Genomic DNA, 13,090 nt, shown 5'->3' on the forward strand with positions numbered 1-13,090 from the left:
TGCTGGGAGATGTAAACTATGTGCGGGGGTGGTGCGCCCCCCACTCCCTGTTTTGGTGCTAGCAAGCCTCCCTGAAGCCTCCTGGGACCAAAAACGGTGCGTGGGGTGTGTGGCACGCTTTCGGCACCCGAGGAAAAAAAGGTTCGCCATCACTGCCCTATAGCATTTTACACAGATGAATGTCCAATCTCTTACTATCATAGAATTAGAGCTGGGTGGAGCTACTTAGGCAAAGCCTTTGCTCAGTGTAGGATTCAAATTAAATGTCCAAGGAAGATGCCTTTTTGAACATGCCCAGGGAGAGGGCTTTCTAACCCGCTCTGTCTGTGATTGGTTTCACTGTCAAAGTTTTTTTATAAAAACTAAAATGTAATCTGCCTACCTTTGATCTAAATCTATTCTTCTGTGTCCTGAGCCACGATCTAACGAAAAAATTAACAAGTACATGAGAATGTCAGAACTGTTATAGATATAAAACTCCCCTCTTCTGCTTTTGTTCTTGTATAGCAATTGAAATTTATGCACACCCCACACCAGTTTCTTCTGCTCAGCAGTCCACCAGCCAAAGAGTCCAATTTCAGAGCTGCTAAAACTCTTTATGGAAGTACCTTTGCATTTCAGTAAGTATTTAAAAATAGAAATAAAGATATCATTGAATCCTTGTCTCACCAAGTGTAACAGAGATAGCAACACAGATCCATTCTGATTTCATTGGTAGCGCTTTTTAATTATACTGCTTTCCTTACTTTGATTTCTGCTTGTCTTGTCTTTTGTATTTAAGTGGATCGCACATTGAAAACTGGCACTCGATCCTGAGGAATGGCTTAGTGGTTGCTTCCAATACAAGGCTGCAGGTAATGAAGTGAGAAGAAGTAGCAAATATATAAACTTATTTTGAAAGGCATAGAGACCTAACCTGTCAAGCTCCAGGAAAATCAGGAGATCCAGGCAGTTCAAATGGGTATAAAGATTAATTGTAAGCTTAAGCTCCCTACAAGAATCTGAACTACTAATAGCCAAGGAAAATTAGCGGGAGATAGGAATAGAAGGAATTCAAGCTGGGCTGGACTTAGATATATCTCTTGTGGGCGCAAAGAGACTCATGACTGACGATACATTTGGCCACTCCCTTGTGCTCAGGATGATCTCCTCCTACATAACTACAGTTTCGTAGAATATCGTAGAATGAAAAGATGACTATCAGGTTGACATTATCATCACTGTTGTTATTACCTAGAATCCTTGAATGTGCTCATACTAACAGAAGTACAACTTGCCAGGGACCGAACTGATACTCTTTTCACTCTCTTGAGTTTTGTTATGGATTAGAGAACCATCTGGAAAACTAACAGAAGACTAAGTAAAAATGGCCTCCCATTCTTCTATTATTTATTTATTTCATCAATATTTTTAGGCAATTCAGTATAATCAAACAAAAGCGCGAATCACTAAAACATGACATTTTAACATTTCAACATAACATTGTAAAGTAAAAACACATTCAGCAAATAACATATAGAGTAGCCATCATTTCCAGCAACTTGTGCTGTAAAGGTTGAAGCGATAAAGAGCATCTTGAGATGTCATATGGTGTGTGTGTGTGTTTGTGTGTGTGTGTGTTTGAGTAGCACCTCATTATCTTTCCTTTCTGATAAATGGAGGCTTTGTGATTGGCCGTAGCCAACATAGCAAGCCTTTTGTAAATTCAGATATATCCACCAGCCAAAACTGGTCTTAGATTAGCATAAGGACCACATTCCTGAAGAAAATTGGATCACGATACATCTCTGTGAATATATGAAAAATTTACTGAAGAATTCAGTAAATGTATAAAGAATGTATGAAGAATTCACTAGCTTTTTGTTTATTTCAACTTTCAGCTCCATGGTGCAATGTTTGGAAGTGGTATTTACCTTAGTCCATTGTCAAGCATATCTTTTGGTTACTCAGGTGATGTATATTAATCCCTTTGTTCCTGCGGGGGGGGGGGGAATACCACAGGGAGTGGGAAAGTAAATAATAGTCACCTCTGGGCAAGATGGGAGGAATACAAATTTAATAAATAAAAATAAATAAGTCTCTACATTTCTAAATTGTATCTGTCAAATAAAGCCATTCCGGCTTTACTCTACATATGCAAACTGCCAGAATTAAGAGAAGAAGAAAAAACAGGTGTAGGACAGAAGAAAGATGGTTAAGTAGCCGAGTGTCTCCCAGCTTCAGCAACTTTAAATGTGTGGACTTTGATTCCTAGAATTCAGCATATTGCTGGCTGGAGAATTGTGGAAGTTGATGCCTACACATCTTAAAGATGCTGAGAGTGAGAAACACTAAGGGAGCTGAATTCCAAAGTGGAATACAGAAACTATTTCTTGTTCAGTAGGTGGTACCTTTCATACATTGAATGTACTGAAATAAATACAGCTGGTAAAATATAAATTGATATAAGGCTGTTCTTTATTAATCTAACGGGAGTCGGAAGTTAACAGAAGGCAGCAGCTAAAATCTCCGTTTTCATGATCCGTGTCATTTATCTACATGCACCAACGTTATTCATCTGTTATTCTGCTTGTCCTCTATATCCCCATGAGCCACTTGGATAAATTAAGATCAAGATTCCTCAAGGGGTCTGCTCATACAAGTTTTACTTCCTTACTAATTACATTTAACCTTCCAGCTGTAATTAAGAAATGTCAAATTGTTTTCTACTCTCCCATGAATATCCGTAGAAATGAGGAATTTTTGACATTCCAAATGTTTGCTGGACTACAATTCCCAACATCCCTCACTATTGGCCATTTTAGCTAGAAACTGTAGCGCTCAAAACCTGAGGAAGTATTTACTCCTGAGATTCCTGACACGTCTGATGCAAAAAACAAGATACAGAAACACGCCCCTCTCTGACATTTTTACATTTAGCTCCAACAAAAGACTCAGCCAGGTACAAAATGGGGGGGGGGGGGGCTTTTTGATGCAGTGGCCAGTAGTAACATTTGTCTTTTAAGGCAGGTAGTAAATTCCATCCAGGTTGCAATGAAAAAAATCTTTAACTTGTTTTTAACCTGAGCTTAGCATGCAACTTCCCATTATTTATCAGAAACAGAAGTGGGTTTTAGAATGCTGTATGATTGGGTCATTATTGTTGCCTGCATAAATGTATGTACCATATTTTTTGCTCCATAAGACACACATACCCCCTCCCCCCAAAAAGTGGGTGGAAATGTTTGTGTGTCTTATGCAGCAAATATTGCATCACAGACCATGAAGTATATTACCTCATGGGTCCCCAATGGTGGACCGGTACCGGTCCTTTGGTGAATAGCAGCCAGGCCGCCACCGCAGGGTCCTTTTACAGTGCTGAAACCTGCCTCTTCTGTCTTTGTCATTGCCCGCCTCTTCTGTCTCTTTTCTGCAGTGCAGGAATCAATAGACAAAGCTGGCACATGAGAGGACACCTATCTGTGGTCCTCCCAGGCTCCACCTCCTGCCCTCACTACACAGCTGCTCCATATTTGCCACTCCGAATATATTTTTTTAATGTTTGCCTCCTCTAAACCTAGATGCATTTTATGGTCAGGTGCAGTCTTATAGTACAAAAAGTACGGTAACTACTAAACTATAGGCTACTGGCAATGATAGTCAGCAATGGCATTAATACTTGTCTGCATTCTGTATATGGAGTGGAACATCTCATACAGTATTTTACGCACCACTATGTCTGATGTAAATCCAATGTCTTTAGGGATGAACAAGAAACAGCAGAAGGTATCAGCTAAAGATGAGCCTGCTTCAAGCAGTAAAAGCAGCAGTGTATTACAGGTAAAGAAATATATGATGCACTTCAAAAAGGCTTTTTCTTTTTTTCCCCTTTTTTTATGGCTCTCCTTGCTCAAGGCAGGTGCCAGATACAGTGGTAATCTACCCCCACAGCATCCTTGTTCACATTGGGTGACTCATACAGGGAAGGGCAGAACCAGGAAGCCAATGCATTAATATTTGACAAGGACATATCATAATTGTGTGTGCGTGCTCTGTCCTTCTATTCTTATTCTAACTGTTAATATATTTTGATTTAGAAAGACATTTGACAGCTAGTGATGCAGCTCATACATCTATTCATACAATTCGATAGATAATTAGAGTTCACTTATCCTGGGTTTGGATGGCAGGCTATATACATGCATACATACATACATACATACATACATACATACATACATACATACATACATACAGGGAGGGAGACAGAGAGAAAGAGAATGCATCTTGAAAAGCCAGTTCAATGGGAAGAACAAAATCCATACCATCAAACATATGCAGGGGTGGGATTCAGCCGGTTCGGGCCAGTTCAGGCGAACCAGTAGCTCCGATGATCAGCTGGGGAGCAAACTGGTACGCTCCTACGATCAGGTGGGCCCGCCCACCCCTGCACTTTACTTACCTATATCCTCTCAGCTGATTTGCCCAGCAGAGTAGATTGCCGTGCCTCAGCTACGTTACACCCCAGAAGTAACGTGGAAGGTAAATTTTGTTAAAACTGTGCGCAAAGCACATGTAAGTCGTAGAGTGCGCACATGCCCCTGAAGCATCTGATCACCGAACCGGTTGCTCTACTGGCAGGATTCCACCACTGAACATATGCCCTCCCAGTCATCCTATTCCCTGTTCCTGTAGTGAGAGATGGCCAAAGGAGGACAAGGAGACTGTTTCACAATGTACATAGGTTCCCACCCCAAGTCCAACACCCAAAGACCAGCTGGCACAGTCTGCTGAGTATCAAAACCAGGGTCCTGGACAAAACCACGGCATCCTGGAGTACATTGGTGAGGCGGCACCCAAAAATGAGCTGCTCAGAAAATGCCTGAGATAGCAGCGAATATGGGAGAAAGATCAAGCAAAAGAAATAGTAGTAACTGTGAAAGAGATCTTGGAGTCCTAGTGGACAACCATTTAAACATGAGCCAACAGTGTGCAGCAGCTGCCAAAAAAGCCAACACAGTTCTCGGCTGCATCAACAGAGGGATAGAATCAAGATCACGTGAAGTGTTAATACCACTTTATAGTGCCTTGGTAAGGCCACACTTGGAATACTGCATTCAGTTTTGGTCGCCACGATGTAGAAAAGATGTGGAGACTCTAGAAAGAGTGCAGAGAAGAGCAACAAAGATGATTAGGGGACTGGAGACTAAAACATATGAAGAACGGTTGCAGGAACTGGGTATGTCTAGTTTAATAGAAAGAAGGACTAGGGGAGACATGATAGCAGTGTTCCAATATCTCAGGGGTTGCCGCAAAGAAGAGGGAGTCAAACTATTTTCCAAGGCACCTGAGGGTAGAACAAGAAGCAATGGGTGGAAACTAATCAAGGAAAGAAGCAACTTAGAACTGAGGAGAAACTTCCTGACAGTTAGAACAATTAATCAGTGGAACTGCTTGCCTCCAGAAGTTGTGAATGCCCCAACACTGGAAGTCTTTAAGGAGATGTTGGATAGCCATTTGTCTGAAACAGTATAGAGTTTCCTGCCTAGGCAGGGGGTTGGACTAGAAGACCTCCAAGGTCCCTTCCAACTCTGCTATTGTATTGTATTGTATTGTATTGTATTGTATTGTATTGTATTGTATTGTATAAATACAATGGCAAGGCAAGACTATTCATGGAATGAACCATCGATAGATAGCTACGGCAGACATTGGAAAATCAAATCAGTGGCTGGAAAGGGCCTTACTAAAAGGCACACTAAGGCTCTGATCATAGCAGCCCAAGAACAGGCACTAAGCACCAAATCCATAGAAGTGGAGGTTTTCTGTGGATTTGGTGTTTAGGCACAACTAAGCTGCAGAAAGGCCTTGTAGACATAATGGCACTGAACAGCACAACCAAGCAACTGGCATTATGTGTAGGAACAATTGCAAAGTGTATGGGCTAGGTCCTCTTAAGTCCAGAAATTCACAAAGGATAACAACTCCAGGCAGACAAACAGGTACTGACCAGGCAACCAGACAATTGTGGCAGTAAACAAAAGGACCAAAAGACAACAGTGGTGATAGATGTAGTGGTGCCAAGGGACAGCAGCATAGATAAAGGAGTATGAGAAGCTAGAGAAGTACCAGGGTCTGAAGGAGGTACTAGAGTGGATGTACAAAGTCAAGGCCAAAGTAGTCCCTGGGGTGGTACAAATTCTCAGGGCTTTGATTCCTAAACTCAGATTCCCAGGAATAACACCAGAACTATGCAGTACTAAGAAAAGCTAAGATGTCATTCCAGGCCTCTGGTAGAGGACAGGAGAAGAGAATTTTATTTACATACATATAAATGCTCCTAGCAGATACAATCTCATTTCAGAAGTTTTCACTGACCCATCAGATGAAAAAACATCCCTTAAAGGAAACTGTTCAGCCTTCATAATGTCTGCAGAAATTATCTGTGCTATTGGATCAAGGTCTTGAATGGACAGTTATGACTAATATAACAAATGATTGTGGTTTTGACTACAGAGATTATATCAGTATTACCGGCAAGAATAATTCATGAACCAAAGCATTTTTAAAATATTTGATATAACGCTTCCAATATTTCTTTTCTTTCACAGTTACAAAAAAAGGGGCAGCAATCCCAATTTTTGCAAAGCCGAAACTTAAAATGCATAGCCTTATGTGAAGGTAAGCATTTTGGGGGATGGGGGTGGAATAGCTCAATTATATTTGATTCCCTCGCAGTTATCTTGAACCACATAAAAAGTAATCGGTTGATTTTGCTGATTTTAACTGACTTGTTTTAAAACACACTTTTTTAAAAATTTTAGTTGATCGTATGTTTATGTATAACTTATTCTATGTTTACAATCTTTGATTTATACTTGTGTTTTCGTTTATCTGCTACACCCTACATACCATGAAAAGAAGAAAGGAAAATGCAGGACAGAAAGTAGAAGTGGAATTAGGGAAATGTTTACAGCAATGTTTGATCTAACCAGGAAGGTCAGGCACAATATCAAAGAGGTGCTCATAGGCACATTATTAATGTGCTACTTTAACATGTTATTGCTTTCTTTTAATATATTGCCTGAATATTTTGCCCTGTTCTGCCCACCATGCTTTTAAGGATTCATAGAAATTGATAATACAGGTAGTCTTTATGTTACAACGGCAATTGAGCCCGGAATTACGGTCATTGGTTGCTGCAGTCATTAAACTGTAACTGGACCTAACCTTACATCATTTGTTTGCATTGGTCATTAAGCAAACCCCATAGTCATTAAGCAAAGTCCTTATACCCAATGGGCATTTTTTGCTGGAAACGGGACATAAATGTCAGAAATCAGCACAAAACATTGAAAATTGTGGTCATGCAACTTTGGGATGCTGCAGATAGCTATAATGTTGAGCCAATTGCCATCTTTACCAAGTGACCAAAGTGACCACAGGGCGGCAGAGGGACGTTGCAATATAGAATAGAATAGAATAGAATAGAATAGAATAGAATAGAATAGAATAGAATAGAATTCTTTATTGGCCAAGCGTGACTGGACACACAAGGATTTTGTCTTTGGTGCATATGCTCTCTGTACATAAAAAGACAAAATACATTCGTCACAAATCATAAGGTACACCATTTATGATAGTCATAGGGTGCAAGTAAGCAATAAAATCATGCAAGGAAACAATATAAATTGTAAAGATACAAGCAACAAATAACAGTCCTGCTGTCATAAATGGGAGGAGATGGGTGATAGGAATGATGAGAAGATTAATAGTAATAGTAATGGTAATGCAGTCTTAGTAAATAGTTTAGGGAATTATTTGTTTAGCAGAGTGATGGCGTTCGGGGAAAAAATTTTCTTGTGTCTAGTTCTGGTGGGCAGTGCTCTATAGCGTCATTTTGAGGATAGGAGTTGAAACAATTTATGTCCAGGATGTGAGGGTCCTGTTTTTGACTCGTGCAGTATACAGGTCTCAAGGGAACAGCTTTTTTCGGGAGGGTCTATTGTATCTCCTACCAGCCGTAAGTCGAGAAGTGTCTGCAATCAAAAACTTGAAACACATGTTAGGACCCATGAAAAGAGATTGAAGGATTGGGGGTTTCTGAGCCACCAGAACTGAAAGTCAGTTAAATAGCTTTTTTTCCAAATACCTGAAAGGATGTTTCACACACACAAAAATTAAACTCATCCCAGAAGGCATTCCATTCCAGAATGCAGGACATGGAATAAAGGATTTAAATGCAGGGAAGCAGATACTAATTTAAAATCTTTTTGAAAAAAAAGAAGAAAAAAAACCCATCATAACAGCAAGTTCCCCAGAGTCTTGACTCCGTTTCTTCAAGCAGAATCCTACAAAGCTTTGATTTCAGTTCTTGCACTAAGCTGATGATTGGACTATGTGGCCCTTCCATCTCTCTGATTCTACAGTGGATCCTTCCGGATCTATGATTCTGTAGCAGATTAATTTTAATTACTTTCTTTATGATATTTTAATCATTAGGTAAGACTTACGTTAAAGACTTGATTATTTCACAGGAAATAATACTGTGTTCAGTAACCTATCCAGTTGTTAGTTTTGAGGTCTCCAACATGGTACATCTGAGCATTAATGGAAACATTAATCCTTGATTTCTTCCATGCCATCTGCCTGTCCTCATTTGTTGCAGTTTATTTAATTAAAAATAATAACTGGACGGCTGGCATTCTGCAGGGTATCCTTCCTATTTTTAATTCCAATGATTTTCTCTGAAACTATAGAGACCCACCAATATTCTGAGACAATAAAAATAGCGACCATTTAGAATTAGGTTCTTTTTTGTCATTGGTTAATTATTTACATTCTGATATATAGCATTAATAATAATAACTTCCTCAAATTAACTCCCATGGGTTATCTAAATATTTCTTTATAGTTGTTTTTAATCAATAGTGCTTTATCACTCCTTTCTTTTTTCACCTTCCCAGGCTAGTCTGTTGCTGTGGCATTTCCTAGTGGTCTCCAAACTGAGCATTGATCAGTTCTGTTCCTGCTTAGCTTTTTTTAGATTAATTCAGGTCTGCTAGGTATTGCCATTGTTGCTATTATTATTGTTGTGTCCGAGTCAGTGTAGAGTCCTTGTGACTGCCTGGTCAATACCCTGCAGTTTTCTTGGCAAGATTTTAGAAGTGGTTTGTCTTAGCCTTATTCCTAAGGTTGACAGAGAATGACTGGCCCAAGGTGACCAAGCTAGTTTTGTTCCTCAAATGGGTTAGAACTTATTGTTTTCCAGTTTTCAGTCTGGTGCCTTAAATCATTACACCAGACGGGCTTTTTACATGATATAATTAAGCTAGTGACAAATTACATTGGCCTTTAATGTTGATGTTTACAAAGTTGGCATTCACCCATAAGAGTCTTGGCTGCAATTAATAAAGTCAACGAATGTCAGATTCTGATAATCAGCCTGCTTATTAGAATTTAGAATACATTTTATTTTGAGTGCATCAAATCATCAAATATTAACCATTCCCCCAAATCCCTCTCTTTCTTTTAGTGATAACTTCACCGGATCTGCACAAACATGGGGAGATATGGGTAGTTCCCAACACTGATCATGTGTGTACGAGATTCTTCTTTGTGTACGTACTGCGGTCTTTCAGTTGAATTATTTTTATTGAATTGAAGTTTATTTGTTATGCTAAAACACACAGAATGCTATCTGATTTTTGTTCTACTCTAACATCTACCACATTGTCTTCTGTTTAAAAACTTTTTGCCTACAAAGAAAAACACTAGCCAATTGTGTATTTAGAAAAAAAAATCAACCTAAAGAAATGTTTCTGGTTTGACTGAGCAAAAGTCCAATCTGAAATTTGAGTCTCTCCCCCGCGCCCCTGGGTAAAACACCAAATAACTATAACTACAAAGTAAGAGATATTTCCATGAATTGAAGTCCAATTGAATGGAAAATGGTACACAAAATGTTAGTTAGGTTCTCCTTTATATTTTGATTCTCCAAAAGGATGAAATTACTTGCAACTTTTAATGATTAAGATACTGACTTAGATCAAGGGGGTTCTCTCTTCGTGTTCTTATTTAAATGTGAACCTCAGTTGCTCCGTCATTCTCTCGCTGCTAACATATTTTGCAAGGTTACTGTACTGAGGATATGCTTGTGCAAGCTGCTCTGAGCTCTCAGGTTTATGGCAGGATTAAAAATGCTAATGGTTATACAAGATCTCAAGAGTGCATCTAAATTTGATGTATGCCTCAGCTAGGAATCTTTCAGTCCACCCATACTTTTAATTAAACTTTCTCAAAGGAATAAATTATTTCAGAAACTTTTCAATAGTTTTCAATCGACATAGCTACCAGTAATTATCTTTCTTGGCAATATTAAATACAGAATATTTTTTCAGTGAATATGGAATGGGACAAAATATGGACCAATAGAACCCAGTCAGAACTAAAATAGCAATTCAATAACAATTATAACTACAACAACTAAAATATCAATTATCTGCATTTTGCACAAGTCCCTTGGAAGTTTAATACATTTTGAAAGAAGTGCCCCAGGACTAAAAATTTAAAAATCCATATATTTACAATAAAGTACATAGAATAATGTCAGTTAGTAGTGTTTGGTCTAGTCGCTTGCTCGTGTTCATGCCAGAAGCAACTAAGGCACTTCCAGATTAAAAGTGACATCTCCATTGCCCGGGGATGCCCAGTTGGGGGCTCCTTTCAGGTCCCGAATTAATGGGCCCACTGAAGTGGTACCTATCAATCTACTTGCAATCACATGTTTTCAAACTGCTAGGTCGGCATGAGCTCACCCCGCCATATAGCAGCACTTGGATCCTGAACGTTTGTCAACCCAGTATCCTAACCACCTGAGCATCCTCACTCCTATTAGTCCAGAGATAGATTAATATTTCTCTTTACGGAGAAAAAAGTTATCATCATATGCTGTTAAAACATACATTGTTACTCTAACCTTCTTTTATCTTCCTGGTTAATACCAATGGCAATCAAAGATCTCAATAGAATCATACTGGCCAGGAAGCAACAGAGAGAAACCTGGGAGATATTCCCAGTAACATAAACCAGCTTGATAGAAAACTATAAGTCTATAAAGATATCCCATTAGTACTGGAACTGTTACTCCAGCATTGCATCATTATCAAGGCAAGAATAATTGGAAGAGGCTTTGTGATAACTGCTGATAGTTTCTGCCTGCAATCAGCTTCATCATGGTATCCTGATAAAACCTGCAGACTGTACTGCACCGTTCTGAGTGTGACAAACATTTGTGATGTAATTGTTCTGACCTAGGCTTCCTGATAAAGCATAAATCACCCGCTTAGTCCCAAAAACCCTCTTTTATTTTAACGGCTGTGAATTATGGTCAGTCACAGCCCATAATGATGGATCTGTGAATGATGGGTCAAACAGTCTGTGAAGGATCCAACAGATGTCTGCCACAGTCTTTCAGGGTAATGCTGATAAGCACCCACCTTTATATCCCTTGAAACACTGCCAGAGACCTAATTACCAATTCGTTTTGCAAGGCCAAACGAAACACAGAATGAAACCGAGTTTCTCAGAGTTTGAACTGATCAGAATGAACAAATTGCTTCCTACAAAGGCTCATATCCGTTTGCACCTCTTTTATGTCTTATGGGAGAGGCCAATCATCTCCAAGCCTTACTCCTGAGTCGCCCCTTTTGTCGTAACTGTTCTTGCCTTCTGGCAGCTCTGCGCATGTGCACACTGGGAATAGGCTCACACGGTTCTTCTGTCTCACCGATGTCAGACTCCAGAGGCAGCACATCACTACCAGATGGCTTGGCCCCCTCTCTGCCTCCGATGCAGAGTCCTCGTCCGAGCCTTCCCCAGACTCCAGGACTGGCCCATGTATCTCCCCAATGTTCTCACTGTCCGACTCTGCTGCCAGCTCCGCAGGCCACCGGCGGACCACAACAGTAATAATACCTTGCTCTTCTGTTTTCCAGTTTCATCAATAGTTACAAGTAGAAATCTGACGTTACGTCTTCTCTTCACTAATAGAAGATAGCAAAAATAAAAGCTACATGCAGAAAGGATGACATTTGAATTTGTCTATCATACTTTGGATGAGTTCAAAATATTAAACACTTTTTTCTGTATATTTTCTGTTTTTGTTTAGCTATGAAGATGGTCAAGTAGGTGATACAAGCATAAACACTCAAGAGCCAAGCATCCATAAAGAGATCCTCCGAGTCATTGGTAATCAAACTGCTACTGGTTGAAAGGACCTCTTAATTGCTTCTTGTGTTTTGGGAGCCTTCCTCAGTCTCAAAGCTGGATTTTGAACTGAAGAAGACATAGTGTAAAAAACGTATTTCTTTTTTTTTTCCTGAACAACTTAACCCTTTGAATACTTTTTTCTTACTTAGTATTTCTTATCACAAAAGTTTATGAATATGTATATATATACTATATATATACTATATATATATACTATATATATATATACTATATATATATACTATATATATATATATATATATATCCCAAAAGTAGGGAGATATGTTGATACAATGCAGATGATAATTGAACAGAAATTTTGATTGTTCACAATAAACATACTTTGAAAAGGAGTTTTGTGCTGCTATTTTTATATTAAAGATTAGAATTGGATCATTTTACTATTGTATATCTATATTTCTAAATGTGTGATGACTACAGAAAGGCATCTACTTCTTTTTAAAAAGTGGGATCCTCCAGAAAGGGAATTACTGAAATATTTGCATTTTAATACACCGTAGGAATTAGTTGCTTGAAATTTAATAAACAAGATGGAAAGGTTAGTCATAATTTATCTTCTCTTTATGCAGATGATGTATGGGATTCAAAATGTTACAGAAAAAGCACCTTCCTGTTCTCTTGACATAATATATATGTGTCCTAGCTTTAAATTATTTTATTAATTGTCAGTATAACAGCATGTCTCTGAAACTGTGGAGGTTTTATTCCTTTACATGAAGGTGCTTTTAGAGAAAACATTCCTGGTGGAGTCAATCAATACATCTCTCTTAAATTCTTGGGAAGACTTTTTTGCCCCCTGTAACTGCATAAGAGTTTAGTT

At 38.9% G+C, this 13,090-nt stretch overlaps 1 protein-coding gene across 2 annotated transcripts in view; it reads left to right on the top strand.

Annotated features, from left to right (window-relative positions):
- Positions 1 to 12,447, top strand: part of PARP8 (poly(ADP-ribose) polymerase family member 8) — a 228,924-nt gene extending 216,477 nt beyond the window's left edge. The window contains exons 21-27 of one of the 2 annotated variants that reach the window (XM_081944076.1): positions 508 to 620; positions 782 to 854; positions 1,881 to 1,950; positions 3,743 to 3,819; positions 6,591 to 6,660; positions 9,515 to 9,599; positions 12,149 to 12,447. In XM_081944076.1, the coding sequence (XP_081800202.1) occupies positions 508 to 620; positions 782 to 854; positions 1,881 to 1,950; positions 3,743 to 3,819; positions 6,591 to 6,660; positions 9,515 to 9,599; positions 12,149 to 12,251 (591 nt within the window). In that variant the 3' untranslated portion in view covers positions 12,252 to 12,447. The remainder of the gene's footprint in view (positions 1 to 507; positions 621 to 781; positions 855 to 1,880; positions 1,951 to 3,742; positions 3,820 to 6,590; positions 6,661 to 9,514; positions 9,600 to 12,148) is intronic. The other variant, XM_081944077.1, reaches the window with a different exon arrangement.
- The last annotated feature ends 643 nt before the right edge of the window (positions 12,448 to 13,090 follow it).

This window comes from Natrix helvetica (assembly GCF_964273705.1).
Source record: "Natrix helvetica genome assembly, chromosome: 2".
NCBI classification, from domain to species: domain Eukaryota; kingdom Metazoa; phylum Chordata; class Lepidosauria; order Squamata; family Natricidae; genus Natrix; species Natrix helvetica.